A 24,520-nucleotide genomic window follows, 5' to 3' on the forward strand; every position below is an offset into this window, starting at 1 on the left:
CTATAACTCCTAGCTACTTGGGAGGCTGAGGCAGGAGAATCGCTTGTACCTGGGAGGCAGAGGTTGCAGTGAGCTGAGATATTACCACTGCACTCCAGCCTGGACGACAAGAGCGAAACTCCATCTGAAAAAAAAAAAGGTAGATGGGCTGCATGGTACAAGCCTGTAGTTCCAGCTACTTGGGAGGCTGAGGTGGGAGGACTGCTTGAACCTAGGAGTTGGAGGCTGCAGTGGGCTATGATTACACCACTGTACTCCAGGCTGGGTGGCAGGAGCAAGACCTTGTCTCAAAACAAACTTTTTTTTTAAGGGAAGAGACTATTAATACACAGAGAAATGTAGATGAATATCAAAATAATTATGCTGAATGAAAAAAGTCAAATTAAAAAAAATACATACTATATACTTCTATTTATGTAAAGTTCCAGAAAATGCAAATTAGTCTATAGCAACAGAAAATAGCTTGGTGGTTTCCTGGGCATTTGGGGGTCTGAGGAGGAGTGGAGGGAGGATTATCCAAGCAGTACAGAGGAAATTTTTGAGAGTTGTGACTATGTTCACCATTTTGACTGTGGTAATGATTTATTGCGTGTATACTTATGCCAAAACTTACCAAATTCTACATTTTTATATTGGTTAGCTCATGTATTGCTCAGCTTGGGCTGATATAAGAAAATACCATGGACTGGGTGTCTTAAATATCAGGGATTTTTTTTAAAAAGAAGTCTTGCTATGTCACCCAGGCTGGAGTACAGTGGCATGATCTTGGCTCACTGCAACCTCCACCTCCTGGGTTCAAGCGATTCTCCTGCCTCAGCCTCCTGAGTAGCTGGGATTATAGGCACCCACCACTGTGCCGGCTATTTTTTGTATTTTTAGTAGAGATGGGGTTTTACCACATTGGTCAAGCTGGTCTTGAACTCCTGACCTCGTGATCCACCTGCCTTGGCCTCCCAAAGTGCTAGGATTACAGGTGTGAGCTGCTGAGCCAGCCCACACTCCCACACCCGTAATTTATTTTCTCACAATTCTATAGCCTGGAAGTTCAAGATCAAGGTGCTATCAGGGTTGATGTATGGTGAGATCTCTCTGGCTTGTGGACAGCTGCCTTCTCACTCTGTCCCCATGTGGCCTGCTCTGTGTGCACACTCATGATGTCTCTCCCTCTTCATGTAAGGACATTAGTACCATTCAATTAGGACCCATTGTTTTTGTTTTGTTTTTGAGACAGATTCTTGCTCTGTCACCCAGGCTGGAGTGCAGTGGTACGATCTTGGCTCACTGCAACCTCGACTTCCCAGGTTCAAGTGATTCTTGTGCCTCAGCCTCCTGAATAGCTAGGACTACAAGTACGTGCCACCATTCCTGGCTAATTTTTGTATTTGTAGTGTAGACAGGGTTTCACCATATTGGTTAGGCTGGTCTTGACTCCTGGCTTCAAGTGATCTGCCTTCCTCAGCCTCCCGAAATGTTGGGATCACAGGTGTGAGCCACCATGCCCAACCAGGGTTCACTCTTAGGACCTTATTCTACCTTCATTACCTCCTTACAGGTTCTGTTTTCAAATGCAGTTGCATCGGAGGTTAGGCTTCTACCTATGAATTTCAGGGAGACACAATTCAGTCCATAACAACTTTAAATCTCTAGTAATTAATTATGTCAGTTATCCCTTAATAAAAAAGTTTTAAAAGGTGGGGCACAGTGGCTCATACCTGTAATACCAGTACTTTGTGAGGCCAAGGGGGGCAGATCACTAAAAGCCAGGAGTTCAAGACCAGCCTTACTAACATGGTGAAACCCTGTCTGTACTAACAATACAAAAATTAGTCAGGTGTGGTGGTGCACACCTGTAGTCCCAGCTACTTGGGAGACAGAGGCAGGAGAAACATTTGAATCCCAGGAGGCGGAGGTTGCAGTGAGCTGAGAAATGCCACTTCACTCCAGCCTGGGCAATAGAGCAAGACTCTGTCTCAAAAAGAAAGAAAGAAAGAAAGAAAGAGAGAGAGAGAGAGAGAGAAGAAAGAAAGAAAGAAGGAAAGAAAGAAAGGAAGGAAGGAAGGAAAGAGAAAGAAAAAAGCAGTTAAAATTAATTTTTCTAAAAAAAACCTCAAAAGATTAAAAAATAGCCCAATTACATTGAAATGAAGCTATCAAAATATTCTTAAAAAATAAATTTGCAGCTGGGCACAGTCACTCACACCTGTTATCCCATAACTTTGGGAGGCCAAGGTGGAAGGATCACCTGAGGTCAGGAGTTTGAGACAGCATGGCCAACATGGCAGAATTTGTTTCTACTAAAAATACAAAAATTAGCTAGGCGTGGTGTGTGCACCTGTAATCTCAGCTATTTGAGAGGCTAAGGCAAGAGAATCACTAGAACTCCAGAGGCAGGGGTTGCACTGAGCCGAAATCGCACCACTGCACTCCAGCCTGGGTGACAGAGTAAGACTCTGTCTCGAAAAAAGAAAGAAGAAACTAAGAAGAGCAGAGTGAAGTAGAACGTGGAATGGCTAGGGACCCTGGGGTCTCCTGCAATGTCTAGACCCCTTGTCTTGTGGAGGTTTTGATGGGTTTGGTGGGATGACGACCATTAATGCTGGCAGTCAGTGTTGGAGGCTGGGGGCTCCCTAGGGAGGGTGGGGTGTTCTACCTTGAGAAGGACTAGGGTAGGAAGAACCAGAATGAACTCTCATCCCCAAGGGAGTCCTGGGTCCAGTGTGACAACTACTTGATACATCCCAAGAAAAAGAGCCTGCTTGGGCCAACAAAAGGGTCCAGAAACCAGGAACGGGAGTTCTGGGTGATTACTAGAGACAGAGTCAAAGAGCCTTCAAAAGCCCAAGGTATAAGGATAGTGGGTTGGGTGGGTTGGGCTTTTCTTATGGTCTAGCTTCTGGACCAGCACTGAAAGTCTCCAGATGACAGAATTAGATATTAGAAATTGTGGGTGAGGTTGCAATGTTTATGAATCCTCATCACCTTCCCCAGATGAACGAATTAGTAGCGGGATGTTAGTAATGCGATTGATGATTCATGGGAAGAGCTAATGAGGCCAGCAAAGCAGAACAGTTATGATACAATCAGATATCATAAAAGTCATTCATAATTTATTACTTGTCCTGTTACTGACATTTTAGCTGTCCCAGGGATTTTCAAGTCACTCCAAGTGACTAGACAATGCATCTTTTCCACCATGGACTTGGCTGGAATGTAGGCTATTACTTGGCACAGAGACCTGCTATGCACATGGGAACCAGATTTCAGCCTCTCCCTGTGAACCTTCAGAGATTCCCTAAAGGAGTACCACTGGTGAGAATGCTCCCATCTCCCTAGGCAGACTCCAGAGGACAGGCACCAAGCCTCAGCCTGAAAAGGAAATCCACGGTAGACCTTGCTTCTAAGGCAAGGGACTTTGAAAAGATACTATGGCTCTTGGCAGGAGCCTCACATGGAACCGGGCAGACCACAGGGCATAAGATATTAGACTGGGTGCTCTGAATTAATGACTGCCATGCCAAGCTCGAGTTTTAAATTCTTAGCATCTAGCACAATACCTTGGCACATGTGAAGATGCTTTGTAATTCTTTTTTGGATTGAACTGAACTATCTCATGATGATATTAGTGAATGTGAACATAGATTCTGTAGAATTGTGAAGCTGAGAAATAATTTAAATATTAATTGGGAGGTACACACCATTGACAAAAAAAAATGTCCAGTGGATCTAAATGTGAAAGATAAAAATTCTTCTGGAAGGCAACATAGGAGAATATCTTTTTGCCCTTGGGGTAGGTAATGATTTCTCAAATAACATTTATACTCACAAAAGCAATAACCATAAAGGTTACTAATATTAAAACCTTCTGGGCAGGGTGTGGTGGCTCATGCCAGTAATCCCAGCACTTTGGGAGGCTGAGGTGGATGGATCACTTGAGGTCAGGAGTTTGAGACCAGCGTGGCCAACATGGTGAAGCCCTGTCTACTAAAAAAACAAAAATTAGCTTAGTGTGGTGATGCATGCCTGTAGTCCCAGCTAATCAGGAGGCTGAGGCTGGAGAATCGCTTGAACCCGGGAGGCAGAGGTTGCAGTGAGCTGAGATCACACCAGTGCACTCCAGGCTGGGTGACAGAGCAAGACTCAAAAACAAACTAAACTTTCATTCATTAAAATGTGCCATTATGAGAGTGAGAAGGCACGCCATAGAGAGAGAAGGTATTTGTAAAACCTATGTCTGACAAAGGTCTCATATGTTGAATATGTAAAGAATTCTTATAAATCAATAGGAAAGAGACCGCCTATTTTTTTAAAATGGACAAAAGACTTGAACAGGAATTTCACTGTATTCCTTGAACAGGAATATAAATAGCCAAGATGTGTGTGAAAAGATGCTCAACACCATTAGTTAACAGGGAAATGCGGATTAAAACCACAGTGATACACCACTGTACGCTCACCATAAAAGGGGAAAAACTGACCATAGCAAGCAGAGCAATTGCATCTCTCTGCACATGCTTGTATAATTGGTTCAACAACTATGAAGAATTTGGGTGCTATCTTTTAAAGTAAGCGTATGTCACATTCCAGATGTCAGAATGTATTCATACATTAACATGTGCAAGAATGTTCATAGCAACCCTGTTTATCTTGGCTAAAAACAACCTAAAGTTTCACCTAGAGTAGAGTGGATAAGTACATATATCTTCATTGTACATGCTATATCTTCATTGTACATGGATTTGTGCATAAAAACATATATTGTACACATACATATATTTACAATAAACAAGTAATAAATGCATATTCATTGGAAGTTATAAATTTATATAAACATTGTACACAATGGAACACTATCCAGTAAAGAAAACAACTACTGCTACATTGTTGCATCTCATAGACAAAATGTTAAGTAAAAGAAGCTGGAATCAAAAGAGCAGGTACTGTATGATTCCATTTATACAATACACAAGAACAGGTAAAACGAATCTAGAGTTATAAAAGTCAGAATAATGGTTACTTTTTGAGTAGGACTGCCAGATATAAATATAGGCCATCCAGTTAAATTTGAATTTCAGGCTGGGCGCGGTAGCTCAGCTGTGTAATCCCAGCACTTTGGGAGGTCGAGGTGGGCGGATCACCTGAAGTCAGGAGTTCAAGATCAGCCTGACCAAAGTGGAGAAACTCCATCTCTACTAAAAATACAAAATTAGCCGGGCATGGCAATGGGGTGCCTATAATCTGAGCTACTTGGGAGGCTGAGGCAGGAGAATTGTTTGAACCCAGGAGGCGGAGGTTGCAGTGAGCTGAGATCGCACCATTGCACTCTAGCCTGGACAACAAGAGCAAAACTCCGTCTCAAAAAAAAAAAAAAATTGAATTTCAGAAAAACAGCAAATCATTTTTTAGTATAAATATGTTTCGGCTGGGCGCAGTAGCTCATGCCTGTAATCCTAGCACTTTGGGAGGCCAAGACGAGTGGATCATGAGGTCAGAAGTTCGAGAGTATCCTGACCAACACGGTGAAACCCCGTCTCTACTAAAAATACAAAAATTAGCTGGGCGTGGTGGCATGTGCCTGTAATCCCACCTACTCGGAAGGCGAGGCAGGAAAATTGCTTGAACCAGGGAGTCAGAGGTTGCAGTGAGTGGAGATTGTACCACTGCACTCTAGCTTGGCGACCGAGCGAGACTCTGTTTAAAAAAAAAAAAATGCATTCATGCAATATTTTTATTTGCTGTATCGGGCAACTTTATTTTGGGGGAATATCCATTTGGAGGGTACATGGGGACTGCTTGTGTGATTCCGGTAATATTCTAGATGGTAAGTTGCATGGGTGTGTCCATTTGTAAACATTCATAAGGTGAATGTTTAAAATTTTTGGACTTTATGATATGAATGTTACATTCTAACCAAAATGTCTTTGTTTTTTATCATTATTACTATGTTTTGAGATAGTTTTGCTTTGTTGCCCAGGCTGCAGTGCAGTGGCGTGATCTTGGCTCACTGCAACATCCGCCTCCTGAGTTCAAACGATTCTCCTGTCTCAGCCTCTGAGTAGCTGGGATTATATAGGCACATGCCACCATGCTGGGCTAATTTTTGTATTTTTGGTAGAGAAGAGGTTTCACCAGGTTGGCCAGGCTGGTCTCTCTCAAGTTATCCACCTGCCTCGGCCTCCCAAAATGCTGGGATTACAGGCATGAGCCCCAGTGCATGCCTGGCTTAACAAAAATGTGTTTAAAATTAAAAGAGCTCATGCCTATAATCCCAGCACTTTGGGAGGCCGAGGCGGGTGGATCACGAGGTCAAGAGATCGAGACCATCCTGGTCAACATGGTGAAACCCCGTCTCTACGAAAAATACAAAAACTTAGCTGGGCATGGTGGTGCAGCCTGTAGTCCCAGCTACTCAGGAGGCTGAGGTAGGAGAATTGCTTGAACCCAGGAGGCGGAGGTTGCAGTGAGCCAAGATTGCGCCATTGCACTCCAGCCTGGGTAATAAGAGCAAAACTCCGTCTAAAAAAAAAAAAAAAATTAAAAGACAAGTAGAGCAATATAGGAAGAGCCAAGAATCCTGGGTTCAAATCCCAGCTCTTACTGACTAGATTGAGTTTGGCCAGTATTTTCCAGGTCTCAGTTTTTTCATCTGTAAGATGGAAACAGTTTTAACAAGAGCTACATCTACTAACTCCATTTTATGTAAGAGAAAATGGAAGTGTGGGGAGGTGAAATGCCTTGTTCAGGGTAACCAGCTGGTGAGTGGCACTGACAGCTTCAAACCCATCATCCTAGAACCCACGTGGTTTACCTCCACACCCTACTGCTTTGCTACTAGAAAGTGCTTCTTAAATTGTAAAAGACGCAACAAAACTAAGATGTTACGTATGATTATTTAGGACAGAGATTTTACTACAAAGTCTAGGAATTATTTGCAAAAATTTAAACCTCAGTGCATTTATCTGGTGAGACAGCCTAAATCTGACTGGATTCTCAAAGGGGTTACTGACAACCTTGGCTACAACTTGAAAAGTTAGGGCTGGGTGCGGTGGCTCACGCCTGTAATCCCAGCACTTTAGGAGGCCGAGGCGGGTGAATTACCTGAGGTCAGGAGTTAGAGACCAGCCTGGACAACATGGTGAAACCCTGGCCCTACTAAAAACACAAAAATTAGCCGGGTATGGTGGTATGCACCTGTTAGCCCAGATACTTGGGAGGCTGAGGTGAGAGAAACACTTGAACCCAGGAAGTGGAGGTTGCAGTGAGCTGAGATCACACCACTGCACTCCAGCCTGGGGAACTCAGTCTCTAAATAAATAAATAAATAAACGTTAGAAGACCCTTGGTCTGGACAGGGTACAGTGGCTCACACCTGTAGTCCCAGCACTTTGGGAGGCTGAGGCAGGCAGATCACGAGGTCAAGAGATCAAGACCATCCTGGCTAAAATGGTGAAACCCTGTCTCTACTAAAAACACAAAGATTAGCTGGGCGTGGTGGCACATGCCTGTAGTCCCAGCTGCTCAGGAGGCTGAGGCAGGAGAATCTTTTGAACCCAGGAGGCAGAGGTTGTAGTGCCAAGATGGCGCCATTGGACTCCAGCCTGGTGACAGAGCGAGACTCTGTCTCAAAAAACAACAACAAAGGAAGACCCTTGGTCTGAAGAAGACCATCCCTTCCGGAGCAGGCAGTAGCAGCCTTGACTGGACTACTGTGGCCTGGAGTTCCTTTCTTCCCTTTTGACCTAGGCTTTCTTCTTTCCGTCCTTTTCATTGCAAAGCAGGCCACTTCTGGGAGCCACCAGCCCATTGCCTCCCTTTTGTAAGCAGGGTCTAAGGGTGGGGGGATGGCAGGCCTTCCTCACCCGGAGCTGTGCTCACGCTTAATTAGTGTTTGCCAAGGGCTGTAGATTATTAAATTACCAGACAATTGTGATGTAGCCTTGGGGGCTTTGGAAATCTGTGTGCTGTCCTAACTGGATGGGAGGGACTTGCCTGAAGGGACAGGGAGAGGAGGGTGGTTGGAGTTGCCTTTTGGTGGGGTTGCCCCCTCCCAGTGGATAGCACCACAAAGAGATCCCAATGGGTCTTTGCTGCAACTGTCCAGCTTGTCTTTGGGGCTCGACAGCCACCATCAGGGATGTGTTTGACTTGAGTTTAGGCACCTTTCTTTTGTATACTGCAGCTGCTCTGGAGAGGATTAACTGGGAGGGACAGGATAACAGTGATAAGAGTAAGGTCTACTGGGCTCTCCTGGGGAGCCAGAACTATGCTAAATACTGGGATTCTATCCCCATCTGGAGAAGGGAGGCAAGAAAGGGAAACTGCCCCATTGAAAGACAATCACAGCAATTAAAGGCAATCAAGACAATCAAGATATCAAGGCAAGGCGTTACTTCACTGAATCCTCATAATAACACTCATCCGATCGATATTATAACCCCGATCCACAGATAAAGGAAGAGAGTCACAGTGATTTATGGAGGGGCCCAAGATCACTTATCCACACAGGACAAGATCCACACAATCCAAGATTTCAGGCCTGCTGCTGAGGCCAAGATGCCCCTTGTGTATGGGTTCTCAACAGAACTGTGGGCATAGGGGAGGGTCACAGTTTGAAAAAACTTCCCACACCATTCTAATACAGCCCCTGGTTGGCTGTATTAGAGAAAGGAGAAGGGGGTGGGGAGAAGGGATTGTGGCATTCCTCTCACCAGTTAAAGAACTGATTTACTAAAGTGAATCTAACATATATCACATTTCTAAGGCTGTGCGCAGTGGCTCACGCCCATAATCCCAATAGTTTTTGAGGCCAGGAATTCAAGACTAGCCTGGACAACATGGTGAAACTCCATCTCTAAAAGTAGAAAAATTAGCCAGGCATAATGGCACGTGCCTGTAGTCCCAGGTATTTGGGAGGCTGATGCAGGAGAACTGCTTGAACTCAGGAGGTGGAGGCTGCAGCGAGCCGAACGTGCACCACTGCCTGGGTGATGGAGCAAGACTTGATGTCAAATCAATCAATCAATCGATCGATTGAGGTGGCTCTTGCCTGTAATCCTAGCACTTTGGGAGGCTGAGGTGGGTGGATCACTTGAGGTCAGGAATTCATGACCAGCCTAGCCAATATGATGAAACGCTGTCTCTATTAAAAATATAAAAATTGGCCAGGTGCGGTGGCTCAAGCCTATAATCCCAGCAATTTGGGAGGCCGAGGCGGGTGGATCACGAGATCAAGAGATCGAGACCATCCTGGTCAACAAGGTGAAACCCCGTCTCTACTAAAAATACAAAAATTAGCTGGGCATGGTGGTGTGCGTCTGTAGTCCCAGCTACTAGGGAGGCTGAGGCAGGAGAATTGCTTGAACCCAGAAGGCAGAGGTTGCAGTGAGCTGAGATCGTGCCATTGCACTCCAGTCTGGGTAACAACAGCTAAACTCCATGTAAATATATATATATACACACACATATATATATATATATATACATATACATATATGTGTATATATATGTATACATATATGTGTATATATGTATATATGTGTGTATATATGTATACATATATATATTTTAGAGAGAGAGATATATACACATATATGTATATATATATAAAAATTAGCTAGGCATGGTGGCACCCACCTGCAGTCCCAGCTGCTCAGGAGGCTGAGGCAGGAGAATTGCTTGAACCTGGGAGGCTGAGCTTGCAGTGAACAGAGATTGTGCCAAGGTACTTCAGCCTGGGCGATAGAGGGAGACTTTGTCTCTAAATAAATAAATAAAATTTTAAAAATAAGGAAGGAAAGAAGGAAAACAAATCATATTTCTTCCAGAGAGGGGGTTCCATGTAGAGCAGTGGTTCTCTAAGTGAGGATGATTTTATACTCTCCCTCCCCACCCACCATTTCTCACCACCCTCCCTCCCCCCACAACTTTCTGGGGACCTGTAACAATTTCTGGAGATATCTGTTATGATCACAACTGCTGGGGGAGTGGGGAGGGTCTGGTAACTAGTGAGCAAAGATGAGAGGTGCTGCTCAATACACCCCCCCACACACAGGACAGCCCCCAGGACAAAGACTTATTCAGTACAAAACATTAATATTGCTAAGCTTGACAAACCCTGGGGGAGAATAAAGGGTGCTGTTTTGGGGTGGGGGCTGAGGAAGGGGCAAAGTTGAGGAGAGAGCTCTGGAGATCCCAGAAGAAGCCTAAGTAGGGGAGGAATGCATGGACAAATGTTAACTTCACAGCGTAGCCGGGTGTGAGTTTCACTTAAAGAAATCTATTTATATTTTGCCAAGATCCCCTTTATACTCCTAGGGTGTCACAGAAAAATCGTGAGGATGAGTCTGTCATCAGGTTGACCAGAATCCAGGAGCAAAAAAAAAGATCTAGACTGGGAGACAGGAAACCTGCATTCCGGTCCTGGCCTGGCCACTTACCAGCTATGGGTCACTGGGCCACCCTGGATCTCTTGGAGCCTTAGTTTCTTTTCCTGTAAAATGGGGGTGATTATATTTGTTCTCTCTACAAGGTGTTTTAAGCAGCGAGTGGGACAATCTATAGGGAAGGGCTTTTTGGAAGGATAATCCCTGTGTAAGGCCATTCTTGGACTGCGGTAAGGAGATACCTGAGACTGGGTAATTTATAAAGAAAAGGGGCTTAGTCGGCTCACAGTTCTTCAGGAATTGGAAGCACAGCGCTGACATTGCCTGGCTTCCAGAGAGGTTGCAGGGAGCTTTTGATGATTATGGTGGAAGGCAAAGGGGAAGCAGCCATGTTAAATGGTGAAAGCAAGAGCAAGCAAAGAGAGTGAATGGGAGAAGGGGGTGCCACACGGTTTTGTTTTTTTTTTTTTTTGAGACGGAGTTTCACTCTTGTTGCCGAGGCTGGAGTGCAATGGCGTGATCTTGGCTCACTGCAACCTCTGCCTCCCAGGTACAAATGATTCTTCTGTCTCAGCCTCCCAAGTAGCTTGGATTACAGGCATGCACCACCATGCTGGCTAATTTTTTTTGTATTTAGTACAGATGGGGTTTCACCATGTTAGTCAGGCTGGTCTTGAACTCCTGACCTCAGATAATCCACCCGCCTCAGCCTCCCAAAGTGCCAAGATTACAGGCGTGAGCCACTGTGCTCAGTTGCCACACACGTTTTAATGACCAGATCTTACTCACTATGACAAAGACAGCAAGCACCAAGCCATGAGGGATCTGCCCCCATGATCCAAACACCTCCCACCAGGCCCATCTCCAGCACTGCAGATTACAATTCAACCCGAGACTTGGGAGGGGCAAATATCCAACTCTGTCAATCCCCTTATAGGACAGAGGATGCTGCTGTTGTGAAACCTGCATGCAGGTCTCCAAACACATTTGAATAAGTGGGGTTCATCTTTTTTTAAAATTGTTTTATATATATATATATATATATTTTTTTTTAGACAGAGTCTTGCTCTGTTTCTCAGGCTAGAGTGTGGTGGTGCTATCTCGCCTCCCAGGCTCAAGGGATTCTACTCCCTCAGCCTCCTGAGTAGCTGGTATAACAGGCATCTGCCACCATACCGGCCTAATTTTTGAATTTTTAGTAGAGATAGGGTTTCACCATGTTGGCCAGGCTGATCTCAAACTCCTGACCTCAATTGATCCACCTGCCTTGGCTTACCAAAGTGCTGGGATTACAGGCGGGAACAACTGCACCTGGCCCATCATTTATTTTTAAATAGAAGGAGTGAAATTAAATATTTTGTCATTCACATGCTTTGAATTCAAGCATGAGAGTAAAATTGACAGAGGTTTAAAATTATATATCAGGTACATTGTTAATGATGGCTACCTTAAAATGTCCCCAACTTGTGTGAGAGGTGTGGATATAAGAGAAGAGGAAAAAAGTTCAAGCATTTATTTCTCGAAATAGAGCATTACTTCCATTCTGATGGCACCAATAATCCATGCATAGTTGCAAAATAATAATAATCATAAAAGACGACATAGTAAAGTATGAAAATGAAAGCAAAGGCTGGGAGCACTGGCTCACATCTGTAATCCCAGGCTTTGGGAGGCTGAGGTGGGAGGATTGCTTGAGTTTGAGACCAACTTGGCTAATATATCCAGAGTGTCTCTAAAAATAAAGGCCGTGTACAGTGGCTCAAACCTGTAATCCCAGCACTTTGGGAGGCCAAGGCAGGCAGATCATGAGGTCAGGAGATCAAGACCATCCTGGCCAACATGGTAAAAGCCCATCTTTACTAAAAATACAAAAATTAGCCGGACATGGCGGCAGGCACCTGTAGTCCCAGCTACTCGGGAGGCTGAGGCAGGAGAATTGGTTGAACCTGGGAGGCGGAGGATGCAGTGAGCCGAGATTGCACTATTGCACTCCAGCCTGGTGACAGAGTGAGACTTCGTCTTAAAATAAAATAAAATAAAAATTAAAAGTATGGGCAGGCACAGTGGCTTATGCCTGTAATCCCAGCACTTTGGGAGGCCGAGGCAGGCAGATCACCTGAAGTCAGGAGTTCAAGACCAGCCTGCCCAACCATGGTAAAACCCCATCTCTACTAAAAATACAAAAAATTCGCCAGGCATGGTGGCACGTGCCTGTAATCCCAGCTACTTGGGAGGCTGAGGCAAGAAAATCACTTGAACTCGAGAGGCAGAGGTTCCAGTGAGCCGAGTTCATGCCATTGCACTCCAGCCTGGGTGACCGTCTGAGACTCTGTCTCAAATAAATAAATAAATACATAAAAATAAAAAAATAAAAGTTAGTCGATGTGGTGGTGCATGTCTGTAGACCCAGCTACTTGGTAAGCTAAAATGGGAGGATTGCTTGTGTCCAGGAGTTCAAAGCTGCAGTGAGCTAGAATTGTGCCACTTTACTGCAGCCTGGGCGACAGAGCAAGAACCTGTCTCAAAAGTAGATAAATAAGTAAATAAACCAAACAAACAAACAAAAGAAAATGAAAGTAAAAATTACCCCAAATTCTATCATCTAGGGGAAAAAGGTGCTATTGACATTTTGAAGCAAATATCTCCAAATATTTTTATTTTCAAATTTTTTTTGAGACAGAGTCTTACTCTGTCACCCAGGCTGGAGTGCAGTGGCACAATCTCAGCTCACTGCAACCTCTGCCTTCTGAATTCAAGTGATTCTCTTGCCTCAGTCTCCTGAGGGGCTGGTATTACAGGTGGCTGCCACCACGCCCTGTTCATTTTTGTATATTTCAGTAGAGACAGGGTTTCACCATGTTGGCCGGGCTGACCTCAAGTGATCCGCCTGCCTTGGCCTCCCAAATATTTTTAATGAATAATTACATAAAAAAGAGAAGTCTATAGTACATGCTTTTTTTGTGTGTGTAACCAGCAATAATATAGCATGACCATCCAGAAGATCACGTTAGAAAGACGTTTCTTGTGGGCAGCACAGTGACTCACTCCTGTAATCCCAGCACTTGGGGCCGACAAGGTGGGCAGATCACAAGGTCAGGAGTTCAAGTCCAGCCTGGCCAATATGGTGCAACCCGGTCTCTGCTAAAAATACGAAAAATTAGCGAGGTGTGGTGGCGTGTACCTGTGCCAGCTTCTTGGGAGGCTGAGGCAGAAGAATCACTTGAACACAGGAGGCTCAGGTTGTAGTGAGCTGAGATCATGCCACTTCACTCCAGCCTAGGCGACGATGACAGACTCTTTCTCAAAAAAAAGAGAAGCTTCTTGTATAAAGGGGTGTGTGAGGTGCCTTCAAAGAAGAAAGAAAGACATTAATATCAGATCCTTCCCTAAGAAAATGTTCCATCTGGCTTCCAGGCAGAGTCATCACCTTTGTAATTAGGGTGGGTGGCAGGGCCTGGCAGGGCCAGGAGGATCTCACAGACATATAGATGCCATCACTTATGAGGGCTCCAGCCCCTAAAGCACATTGATTGGAAGGAGAATGGGAAGTGGTGGGGCCTGGGAGGCCTCTTTGGGTTCTTCCTGGCCTAAGACTTGGGTTTCTTTGGAAGCAGAGCCCTTTGTAGGAAGAGAACAAGGAACCTGCATCCCTGTGCTGACAACAGACCATCAGGAACCTTGGCCACCCTTAAAAAGCACGGGAAGGATTTTCAACAGTGGGTGAAGTCGTTAGAAATTCAGTGTGTGGGGACACAGGCAAAGAGAAATACCAAATCTCCATAGGTGGGGGTGCTAGGAGGGGCTCCTGTGTTTCTTATGGAGTTTGGGGGTTATTATAACCTCTTGCTCTCAGCATCCTGAAACCTTTAATAATGATTAATGCTCCCCTTCCTGCTCTAGGTATGTACAGCATGCCCTCCGGCTGCCAAGAACCGATGTTTGCTAAAGATGACATGACAGTCCACTGGACACATCTCTCGTTGCTAAACCTCGTGCTGCATGTTGTTGTCTATACTGAGATCTTAACTCACTCCAGATTCTGGAACTCATTCATTGAAACTTCTTCCCCTTCCCCGTCCAAATGAGTGTTTTGTTAGGAAACCTAATACACTCATACCAATCTGGAATTTGGAATATGCAGAAACATTTAGGATTTTGCAAGGGAGGAGACTGAGTTGCTGATTCGAATCCAGTCTCAAGTGATTCGGTCAACAGAGATTAGTCTTTTCTCAAGACAGATTGGGGCGGATGCTGCTGTGGATTCCCAGTGGGGACCAAGCCTGAAATCTTCACACTACGGACCTGGGAATCTCCTGGATCTTTTACCTCCTCTCATCCCATATTGCTTCTGGCCAGAAGCAGGTGTGTCCCCCCACACCGAGATGAATTTCAAGGGGGAACAATGGCATCCTTCTCTCCTGAAATTTCACCTGCTCTGTCGCTTGAACAGACATAAGCAATTGTGAGATTGCTCAATGCTGGGGGACATAGTCTCTGCCTCATTTTAAGGTGCCCATGTTTTAGTGGAAGGTGTTTTGGTATCTGTGACATTTTTGAACACAGCAATGGGTTTGAGTGGGCAAAGATGCTCTGTAAGACAGGGTGGGGTCATTGAAGCCATTTTAAAAAGAGGAAACAAAAGAAAACCTCGGGCATTTTAATATGTTAAATACGTACCCAATTATTAATTCTAAAGACTTCTACAAATCAACCTAGATGAAACTTTTTTCACCTTTTTCCTGCCTGTTTTCCCCTTCTCAGAAACATTTAGACCTACCCTATGGCAATAACTATTGGGAAGTCTCTGCCCTGTATATCAGGGTAGCACAAATAATTCAGCATAAAGCAGCCCAGTTGCTGTAGCTTGGCATTAGGATAAGTATATCTTAAGAAAGTTCTTATGCAGACTTGGCTTCAGGCAATAAAACGTCATAGACGTATAACTGTAGCAAGCGAAATTTCTAGGGAGCAAATTAGGCTGAAAAAAATCTTCTAGAGACAGCTAGAAAGGAATTGTACACCACCCCAAAATAAGGCAAGTTATGCAGTAAATGTTTCATTTATTGGCCTTCTTCCATTACTATTAGGGTTAAAAGACATCTTGTCAATAAGAAAAGTATATTTATGGAGGACTGATGTCTTTCAGAAAGCTGTTCCTGTCACAGATGCCTATAGCAGTGGTAATCGGCTTATGAAAGCAGGTGATGAAACCCTGTACAGATGCATACATCTCCCCATTAACCCTTGGATCATGAGGTATTATTGTCACTTTATTACCCAGACCTGTTATTAGCTGAAGCAAGGTGATCAAGCGAGGCACTGCAGAAAAATGTCAGAACAGAAGAGTGTTCCTCAGGGTTTCAAGGGAAGAGTGTGTGTCTTTCCAAGTCCCTTCACGAAGTCACTGGGGGGGATAGAGGATGCCTGTGAAGTGGGCACTTTTGCCTAACCCTTCCTCTTGCTAAATTTGAAAACTCTTGGGTGTCCAATTTTTAACGTTCCTATGTTGGCTAAGGGAGTAGCTTTCCTCAAGGTCCAAATAAGGAACCATCACCCACGCAGAACAAAAAGCAAACAGAAAATCTCACAGTGGAATCAGGACTTTGGCTTCTAAACATTTCCCCATTTTATAGCTTCCTTATGTTTTCAGAGTCTTTTTTTGGCTTCCCTCAGCACACTCCCGGCATAGATAAGTCCAACACAGCGGGTAACAGATCATCCATCTTGGAACCCAGATCTTTAAAGAAAAATCACACAGGAACACAAATACACACACCCACACATGTACATATCACTGTCAAGGGTAACTTAGTAGAATCTTGCCGGGGGATTGCGGGAGCTGATTATGGTTGTCAACATGTATTCCCCACTTTGGGTAAATCTGACAGACTAGCCTTGTTTTTCTCAAATTCTAGAGTCAAGCTTTCAATATGGTTTGTTTTCTTTGCTGGTGTGTGTGAATCTCTGAGCCATAACTGGGGCGTCGGGTGAAATGATGGAGTCTTTGACTATTCACAGGCAATTTTAAAAAGTCCATTCCAACCATCTCATGCACCAGGTGAGACAAGGCGAAGGGGCCTCAGGAGACACCGCCTATAGCCAGCCTATTTCTGCAGTCCCTGTCCAGCACATTCCTGTATTTCACTGGGCACTTAACGCTTCACCATAGCTCCCCCATGGGGAATCAACACCTAAAAGGTGATTTGTGTAAACCAGAATCTCCTTTTCATGCTCATTGATAGGAATGAACAAGGAAGCACCCCTGGAAGAGGTAACCTACTCACTTAAGTTTTAAGGTATCAACACGAATCCAAAGAGAAAGATTTAATCAAGGAAGGACTGAAGGAGAGGAGAAAACAGAATAGACTTAGCAGAGGGCAGTGGATGAAGAGGGCGAGGTGGAAGTCAGGGAGGCCGAGGGACAGCTACTTACAGTTCAGGATCTGAACTGGCGCCAGGAATGGACTCCAAGGTGTGAAGGCCCAGCTTCTCTCTGCCCTCCCCCCACAACATGCAGAGACCAAACTGGATTCCAAGGGATGGGGGCACAGCTCCCCCACCCATCCCACCCACCTCCCAACATGCAGAGCCCAAGGCAGCAAAATCGCCTGGCTCAGGCTAACGTCAGAACTGGTCTGGTTTCCTGTATTTTTCGAATCTCTGTCATTTGGGCATAACTGTTGGTCCTACAAACTAGGAGTCATCAGTATCCACAGAGAGAAGTTGCCTCAGCACTTGGACCCAAGTCAACTGTTGTTTAAAATTTCCCACCAAAGCTATAAATTACACATCCACATTGTGGGCCCACCTACCTTTTTTCAAGTAGTATTCTAGGTATTTTTCAATATCTTGCTGCTTGGCAACTGAAGCTCCAATTCTGCCACCCCTCCCCCCCTCAGTTCAGGCATCACCTGAGGGACCCCGAGATCATCAGGGATGTGGCCCCTCTGAGATCTTGCTCGTCTATTCAAGCCTTTCTACGGCACCAAGCAACGAAATTAAATGTGGGACATGCACCATCACAGAAGAACTTTTTAATCGCCTAATTAAATCAGAGATTTAAGGAAGGAAGGATTCAAAAGAGTTCCCTTTGGATGAGAAACATAAGGATATGCCAAAACGGGTAAAGTTACTCATCATCGGAAGAAAGCCCTTGGTATTTACGTATGATAAAAATGCAGGCCAGTATAGTAAAATCAATAAGAACAGTCTTTAAAATTTTAATTCAGTATATTCATGAGATCTTCTTATACAGGTAGTACCATAAAGGACATAGAAGACCTCATTATCCAATTTAATTCAGAGCAGAGTTAGATTAAAAAAAACAACAACAACAAAAAGCCAAAAAACTACCACACAGGAGAAAGAAATTGCCCTAGCACTGAGTTCCTATAAATGTGTTCCAGTTTAAGTAAATAAGCCCCTGAAATGAGCCTTAGGAAAGTCTACGCTGCATATAGACAGACTCAGGCACATCAAGTATACAGGTGACAATTAGCAAGTGTATAAAGCTATGGTTATTTCGCTAAGTGTGTAAATCTAAAGGCAACCAAGTAAAAGACCTAAAAAAGGAAACTGTTAAATCCATTTGTACATGGATTTAACAGTGAAGCATTTCATTCTTCATATTTTTACTTGGTGTCTTGAAATAATCCCCTTTCTGTCTCCACTCTCCCTCTTAGACACTGCGCCCGCCTTATTTATTTATGAAGTCTGAAGGTTAGTCCTACCTGCTGAGACTAATTAGCCCTGTGCTTTGTATCCTATGCAATCCTGTCTGATTAAATGTACACATTTGTTTTACTTCTTTTCAGGCTCCTTCTCACTCTACTTCTGATATTCTGATTAATATTAAAGTTGGGAGTTACAGTGATTCTCCTTTGCCTCCCCCCAACCCATTTTTATTTTGCCTGCATCTTATTCTTTAGTGTGCAAATGTGGTTGTGAATCTTTTCCAGTGCAGGGGAATTCATTGGCCTTGTCAATCTCGGTATCATTATTTTTAGTAGTCTTCTTTCTGAGACCTTAGCCTATAAAACAGTTTTGCTGAAACCCCAAACTCTCTAAATATTACATGGCAAATTTGCTTTCTTTAGGAAATCTCGGTGCTGATGGGCCAGCTGAAGTGCAGGTGAGCTTTTTCAGGGAAGGGTGGGATTACATTCTGGACTCTAGATTAATACTGCTCCTGAGAGGCAATTTGCTAAATCCTACTGATTTATTTCTTTTTCTTTTTTCTTTTTCATGTTGTAGTGTCCAGTCTACCTCTTACCGAACATCTACAAAAATGAATCTTCTTGCTGTATCACCCAGCAACACTGTGTTTTGGGAGCCGGGCCTTTCCTCTTTAACATAATCCCACTCCCCATTTTGTAGCAAATCAGTCTGCTCCTCCTCTAGTAACTAAAAGTCAACAAATACCTGCCTCAAGCCCCAGGTTTCCCATCTTCTCCCGGAGGTCTCCTAGCATTGGTTTGGTTAGCAATTTCCTGCCACAGCCACCTACATCTTGATTATTTGGTCAGTCTTTCGGGGATTTCATTTCAGAGCCCCTTCGAAAAAAACTGCAGCCCAACTGATCCCAGGGGCCCGGTGAACTTTCAGTTTTATTTTTCCCTGGCGGTGTTAACGCCCAAACTTTTCACCTCCGAAGTTTTCAAAAAGGACTTTGACTCTAGCTCATATCCTACCAGCTCCAACGTCAGTTAAAAAAAAAAAAACAAAAACAAAAAACCACTAAAACACCACTCTACATGTAAAAGAATCCTATATTTTTTCCTTAAGGATACTTTTAATGTCTCTGACATTTAGTATTTGTTTTTTGGATAAAAAGTCATTTTGGCATATTTATCCTAGTGGGACTTAACAATTCATGAAATGATTCACTACTAATAAACAAAAAAGGGAGGAGGGGGCCTCATGGGTTAATAGTTTCTTTCATTGTAGATGACCAGGAACTTTGACCAGCCCCTTCACTTCTCCAAGCTCTCTGAAAGTGGAGGGTTGATTTTTTCTTTTGACCACCTCTGTCGCATGCCGCCCAAGGGTGGCTGATTCTACTGTTGAATTAACCACCAAGCATCCCCCCCAAACCCCGCCCCCAGCCACCACTTTCTCACAATTCTACCCTTCCTTTTCCCCTCTCTTAAGACTTATTTCTAATATTACTAAACTGCACTTTTTCTGGGCCTCTCCCCATCCCCGCCCCTCAAGTGGGCTTTCCTTCCGCCTTCCTCGGCTCGGATTCCTGACTTGGTCGCCACCCCCTTCTCCTCCTCTCCCACCCCGCATTGTCTTTCTGAAACCGCCCCCTCCCGGAGCGAGTCCCTGCACCCTCGCCCAGAATCCAGGGCTCGCACACACTCCGCGCAGGCCGCTCCCCCTGCACACTCCTCCCTCCGTCTCCCCCCTGCTTCCCCGCCCCTCTCCTCCTCCTCCTTTCCCTCCTCCCTCTCCCGGCGCCCGAAAGGATCATTGTTAGCCGCCCCCGCCCCGCCCACCCGGGCTGTTTATTTATGCACACGTCACCGGGCAGGCCCCGCCCTCCGGCATCTCATTAAGGCAGTGTGTTCCTCTCGCCCTGTCAATAATCTCCGCTCCCAGACTACTCCGTTCCTCCGGATTTCGATCCCCCTTTTTCTATCTGTCAATCAGCGCCGCCTTTGAACTGAAAAGCTCTCAGTCTAACTTCAACTCACTCAAATCCGAGCGGCACGAGCACCTCCTGTATCTTCGGCTTCCCCCCCCTTTGCTCTTTATATCTGACTTCTTGTTGTTGTTGGTGTTTTTTTTTTAACCCCCCTTTTTTATTTATTATTTTTTCGCACATTGATCGGATCCTTGGGAACGAGAGAAAAAAGAAACCCAAACTCACGCGTGCAGAAGATCTCCCCCCCCTTCCCCTCCCCTCCTCCCTCTTTTCCCCTCCCCAGGAGAAAAAGACCCCCAAGCAGAAAAAAAAGTTCACCTTGGACTCGTCTTTTTCTTGCAATTTTTTTTGGGGGGGGCAAAACTTTTTGGGGGTGTTTTTTTTTTTTTTTTGGTTTTCTTCCTCCTTCATTTTTCTTCCAAAATTGCTGCTGGTGGGTGAAAAAAATGCCGCAGCTGAACGGCGGTGGAGGGGATGACCTAGGCGCCAACGACGAACTGATTTCCTTCAAAGACGAGGGCGAACAGGAGGAGAAGAGCTCGGAAAACTCCTCGGCAGAGAGGGATTTAGCTGATGTCAAATCGTCTCTAGTCAATGAATCAGAAACGAATCAAAACAGCTCCTCCGATTCCGAGGTAGGAAAAGCCCCTCGGGCTGGTGGGGTTTTTTATCTGTTTCCTGGGCTTGGCAAATGTTGCTGAAAGGGGAGAAATCGGGGCTAGGGGCGGCGGCGGGGCCCGGCGGGCGGCGTGTGCGTGCGGTGCCACCATTGCAAAAACTTGTAACCCTGTTTTTTCTACCCCCCCACCCCGACCTCGCCGATTCTTTTTCTCCCCGTTCTCCTCCCTCTGCGTGGCGTTTGCCCCTCGCCCTCCCCACCTCCACCCCTCCGGGAAGGCGGAAAGACGGCCTCCGCCTCGCTCCGAAAGTTTCCGAGATAAATCCCGAGAAAGTTTGGAAGAAGGTGAGTACGCCCCGCGCGCCCCGCAGCCGCCCCCCGGGCCGGCCGCCCGCCCCGCGCGCCCGGGCCCCGCGCCCCGCTCGGTCCGGCCCCGCGCCGGTCCGGCCGGGGCGCCCGGCCCCTCGGGGCACTTTCTAAAAAGTTTCTCCTCGCTCTCTCCCGCTCCGCGCGCCCGCCGCCGTCCTCTCGCCGCCCCGCCATGTTAGCGGCCAAGAGGCAAGATGGAGGGCTCTTTAAGGGGCCACCGTATCCCGGCTACCCCTTCATCATGATCCCCGACCTGACGAGCCCCTACCTCCCCAACGGATCGCTCTCGCCCACCGCCCGAACCGTAAGTGCCTCCGCGCCCGGCCCCCGCCCGCTGCCCGCCCGCCCGCGCCGCCCGCCGGGCCCTGCATGCGGCCCCTGCCCTGCCCCCTCCCCGCCTCCCCCTCCCCGCCTCCTCCCCTCCCTCCCTCCCCTCCCCCGCTCGCGGCCCAGGCGGCCCGAAACTCTCCAAACTTTTCTGCCTTTTGTGGACTGGATTTGTTTGCACTTCGCCACGTTCTTGCTTTCAGTTTGCTGCCTCGTGATGTTGGGGAGACCTCTCTTTCCAAGCAGGGCTTTGTTGTGGGGGGGATCCGAAGAACTTTTCTTTTGCGCTCTGGTTCCCCCTCCCCTTTTGGTGGCGGTGGTTGTTTCTTCACCCTGGGAAGATGACTGTGTGGCTCTTTCTTTGCTCTCTCTCCCTCTCTCTCCTTCTCTTCCTTCCCTCTTCTGTGGTGTCTTGGGCTTTCCCCGATTAACCCCTTGGCTGCCGCTGCGGGCCCTGAGTGACTGTGCTGCGCCCGACGCGCGGGCTAGAGAGTGGGTTTCCTCCAGGCGTTGGACTTGAGAACTGGCGAGCGCGCAGAGCCGGGGGCCTTGGAGAGGCGCCTTGGCTTTCTCTTACGGGCGGCTGTGTATTTAGCTTTCTAGTGGCGATCGCGGACTCTCGGCCCTCCTTCCTCCTTCCCCTGGAAGGTCACACTTCCCAGATTGGTCCCACCGCAAACTTGGGGGCTCTGAGGAGCCCTTTTCTTTGGCAACCTGCGGGGCCGCGGGCGCCCTGGGTGCTGTGGCGGGCTCGGCTGCCCCGTACGCTGGCTGCGGGCTCTCCTGGGCCGCGCGGGGCAGCGGGGCAGAGCGGGGCGGGGATGCCCCTGCGGCCCGGGTTCTGGGTTTGTGTGCAGCCGGATGGCCTCCTCGGAGCAGACTTGTATATTTCTAGGGAATTTTGGCGCCTTGGGTTGTATGGCGGGGTCTGCGCTCGCCAGCTTCCGTGTAGGCCCTTCGTGGGGCCCCCCCGGGGGGGGGGCAGAGACCAGGGTGTGCGGGCTCAAGGAGGTGCAGGGGCCGAGGGAGGCCGGGGCGCCTCTCCTTCCAGGGAGTGGGTCGCCGATCGCCGGCCAGCCAACTTTGGGGGCCCCAGGGCAGCGCGGGGTGCCGGGCTCCGGGGGCGCTTCCTGCAGCGTCGGTCCCGCGCCCAACCCTGACATTTGTTAAGACGGCTCATCCCCTCCCCCACCGGCCTCTGCCCCCTGCCCTCACCCTGAACCCCCTCCTCCTCATCCCTCCCTCTCTCTTCTAAGAAGCCTGGATTACGAATCTCTGGACGCAAGACGCGTTTGCGCCTGGCTTCCCGGGATTGTCATTTTACACCCTCTCCGGTTTGGTCCCCATACCCCTTATTTACACACACGACTTTTGTTTTTTCTTTTTCGGTAACTTTAGTTAGCAATTTGAGATAATGCACCCACTGTTCAGCAGCCGTGGATTCGGTTCTAATGGCCGAGGGCTTGCCGGACGGGAGTCGATCAGATCTACAAGTGTTTTTAAGCATTAAAATATTAACTATCAGGTTTGACTTGTTTTTTTGGGCCTTGGCAAAATGGCAAGGGCATGCTAGACCGGTCATTTTTTATGGCTAGGGAAGAGAAATAATTATTCCCCCCCTGCCCGGCGCCCAGGCATGCTTGGGAAGCTGGGAGAGCGGTTCGGCCCGACCCCCTCCTGCAAGGCCAGCTCCACCAGGCTGCAGGGGCCGCGCTCTGGGCTTGCAGCTGTAGGGGAAGCACAGTCCGCTTACTTTGTATTTTTCTTGGGAGCTCGAGGGGCATCTTAAACGGGACCGTTCGGCTGAGAATCGCAGTATTCGCCTACCAATAAACCGGACCAAGCAACATTCCAAAGAATTCCTGAGAATTTCTGCCTCTCCTCCCCTCCCCCTTCCGATGGAAACCTCCCTGGTATTATTTTAAAATCCACTTAACCATCTGAATATTGAGCTTTGATGGCTGGCTTGCCAGCTTTCTTGACTCTTTTTAAACTCCCTGTCTGATGCTGGCAATCTTGCCATCCCTCCTCAAACTTGAGCAGTTGTGTTGTGCTGTAATTAGCAAATAGGGAAATTGTTGAAGGCAAATAAATGATTTCCCGGTGAGAAAAGGAAGGCTCCCAATGATCCGTCCCCTTTGTGGGCATTATAGGAATAGATGGCGTCTAGTTATTTTAATTGTGGACATAGCGGGTGGCCTGGTGCTGTGACATCAGGTTGAGTCTGAGAAGACATTTCTGAACTCAGTAGGCAGTTTCAGTATTTACATGTCAAACACCAGCAGACATCTTTGTGTACACTGCCCCTTCTTCTTTCCTCTCTGTTACCTGGGTTAGATTATGTGCTCCAAAATTAAAGTTATTTATTTAGGCTGGTCAGCAGAGCAGTGGAAATGAGGACGGTAGGCTGTTGTGTGTCACTCCTGACGTCTTCAATCAGAGGGCCAGCTTGCAATTCCAGATTTGATACAGCTGCGGGAGGAATGGAGGCATCTATATAGCAAGATAGCGGCTTCCCATGCTCTTCTGAAATTTTTAGTGCTTTGTAGGGTTTGTTTTTAATGACAAGGTGTGAAGACAAATTCCTTGTATGCTTTATTCTTTTCCCTTTGCTCCTTGGTGGTGGTGATTTTTGCTACATTTTCTGTTACTTATGATGTACCTGTAAGCAGCTGCATCTTTAAAAGCAAACTCTCTGGAACCCTGGTTTCTGCTTTTTAATTTAAGAATGTAAAGAATTAGAGAGTATTATTAAATCGGCTTATGATGAATAATACATTATCTCAAGAATAATGCTTTAATTGCTGAAGATGCCATAAAGCTTGATAGTAATAATTTTATTTTAAAATGACAAAGATTTCTGCATAATATTAATTTAGTCTTTGATACAGTAATAGGAATGGCTTTTAAAAAGACAGATTCAGATACAAAAGTGCATTAAGGAGAGGTCTAGTTAAGTAGATGGGAAGTGTTAGAACTGCAAATACTAGAATTGTGGTAACATTTGTATACTAAAGATAAGACTACTATAACCTATTAAAGTTGATTGGAAAAAGTAGTTTTACATTTCTTTTTCCCTCCTGGCAAAGGGGAAAGAGGAGTACGGTGGTTGAAATTCCAGTTCGGCTTGAAATTTCTTTTTAAGGACTTGATTATTCGAGTCTTTGCATCTTCTCT

General features: G+C 46.3%; 1 protein-coding gene across 46 annotated transcripts in view; it reads left to right on the forward strand.

The window, feature by feature from the left end:
* Window positions 1–19,961: 19,961 nt before the first annotated feature.
* The window catches only part of TCF7L2 (transcription factor 7 like 2), a 216,647-nt gene continuing 212,088 nt past the window's right edge, over window positions 19,962–24,520 (forward strand). For all 46 annotated transcript variants that reach the window (XM_035269085.3, XM_035269112.3, XM_078346522.1 and 43 more), the window contains exons 1-3: window positions 19,962–20,663; window positions 20,926–20,992; window positions 21,196–21,320. In XM_035269085.3, the coding sequence (XP_035124976.1) occupies window positions 20,475–20,663; window positions 20,926–20,992; window positions 21,196–21,320 (381 nt within the window). In that variant the 5' untranslated portion in view covers window positions 19,962–20,474. The remainder of the gene's footprint in view (window positions 20,664–20,925; window positions 20,993–21,195; window positions 21,321–24,520) is intronic.

The sequence above is a fragment of the Callithrix jacchus genome, chromosome 12 (genome assembly GCF_049354715.1).
Source record: "Callithrix jacchus isolate 240 chromosome 12, calJac240_pri, whole genome shotgun sequence".
Taxonomy (NCBI): Eukaryota; Metazoa; Chordata; class Mammalia; order Primates; family Cebidae; genus Callithrix; species Callithrix jacchus.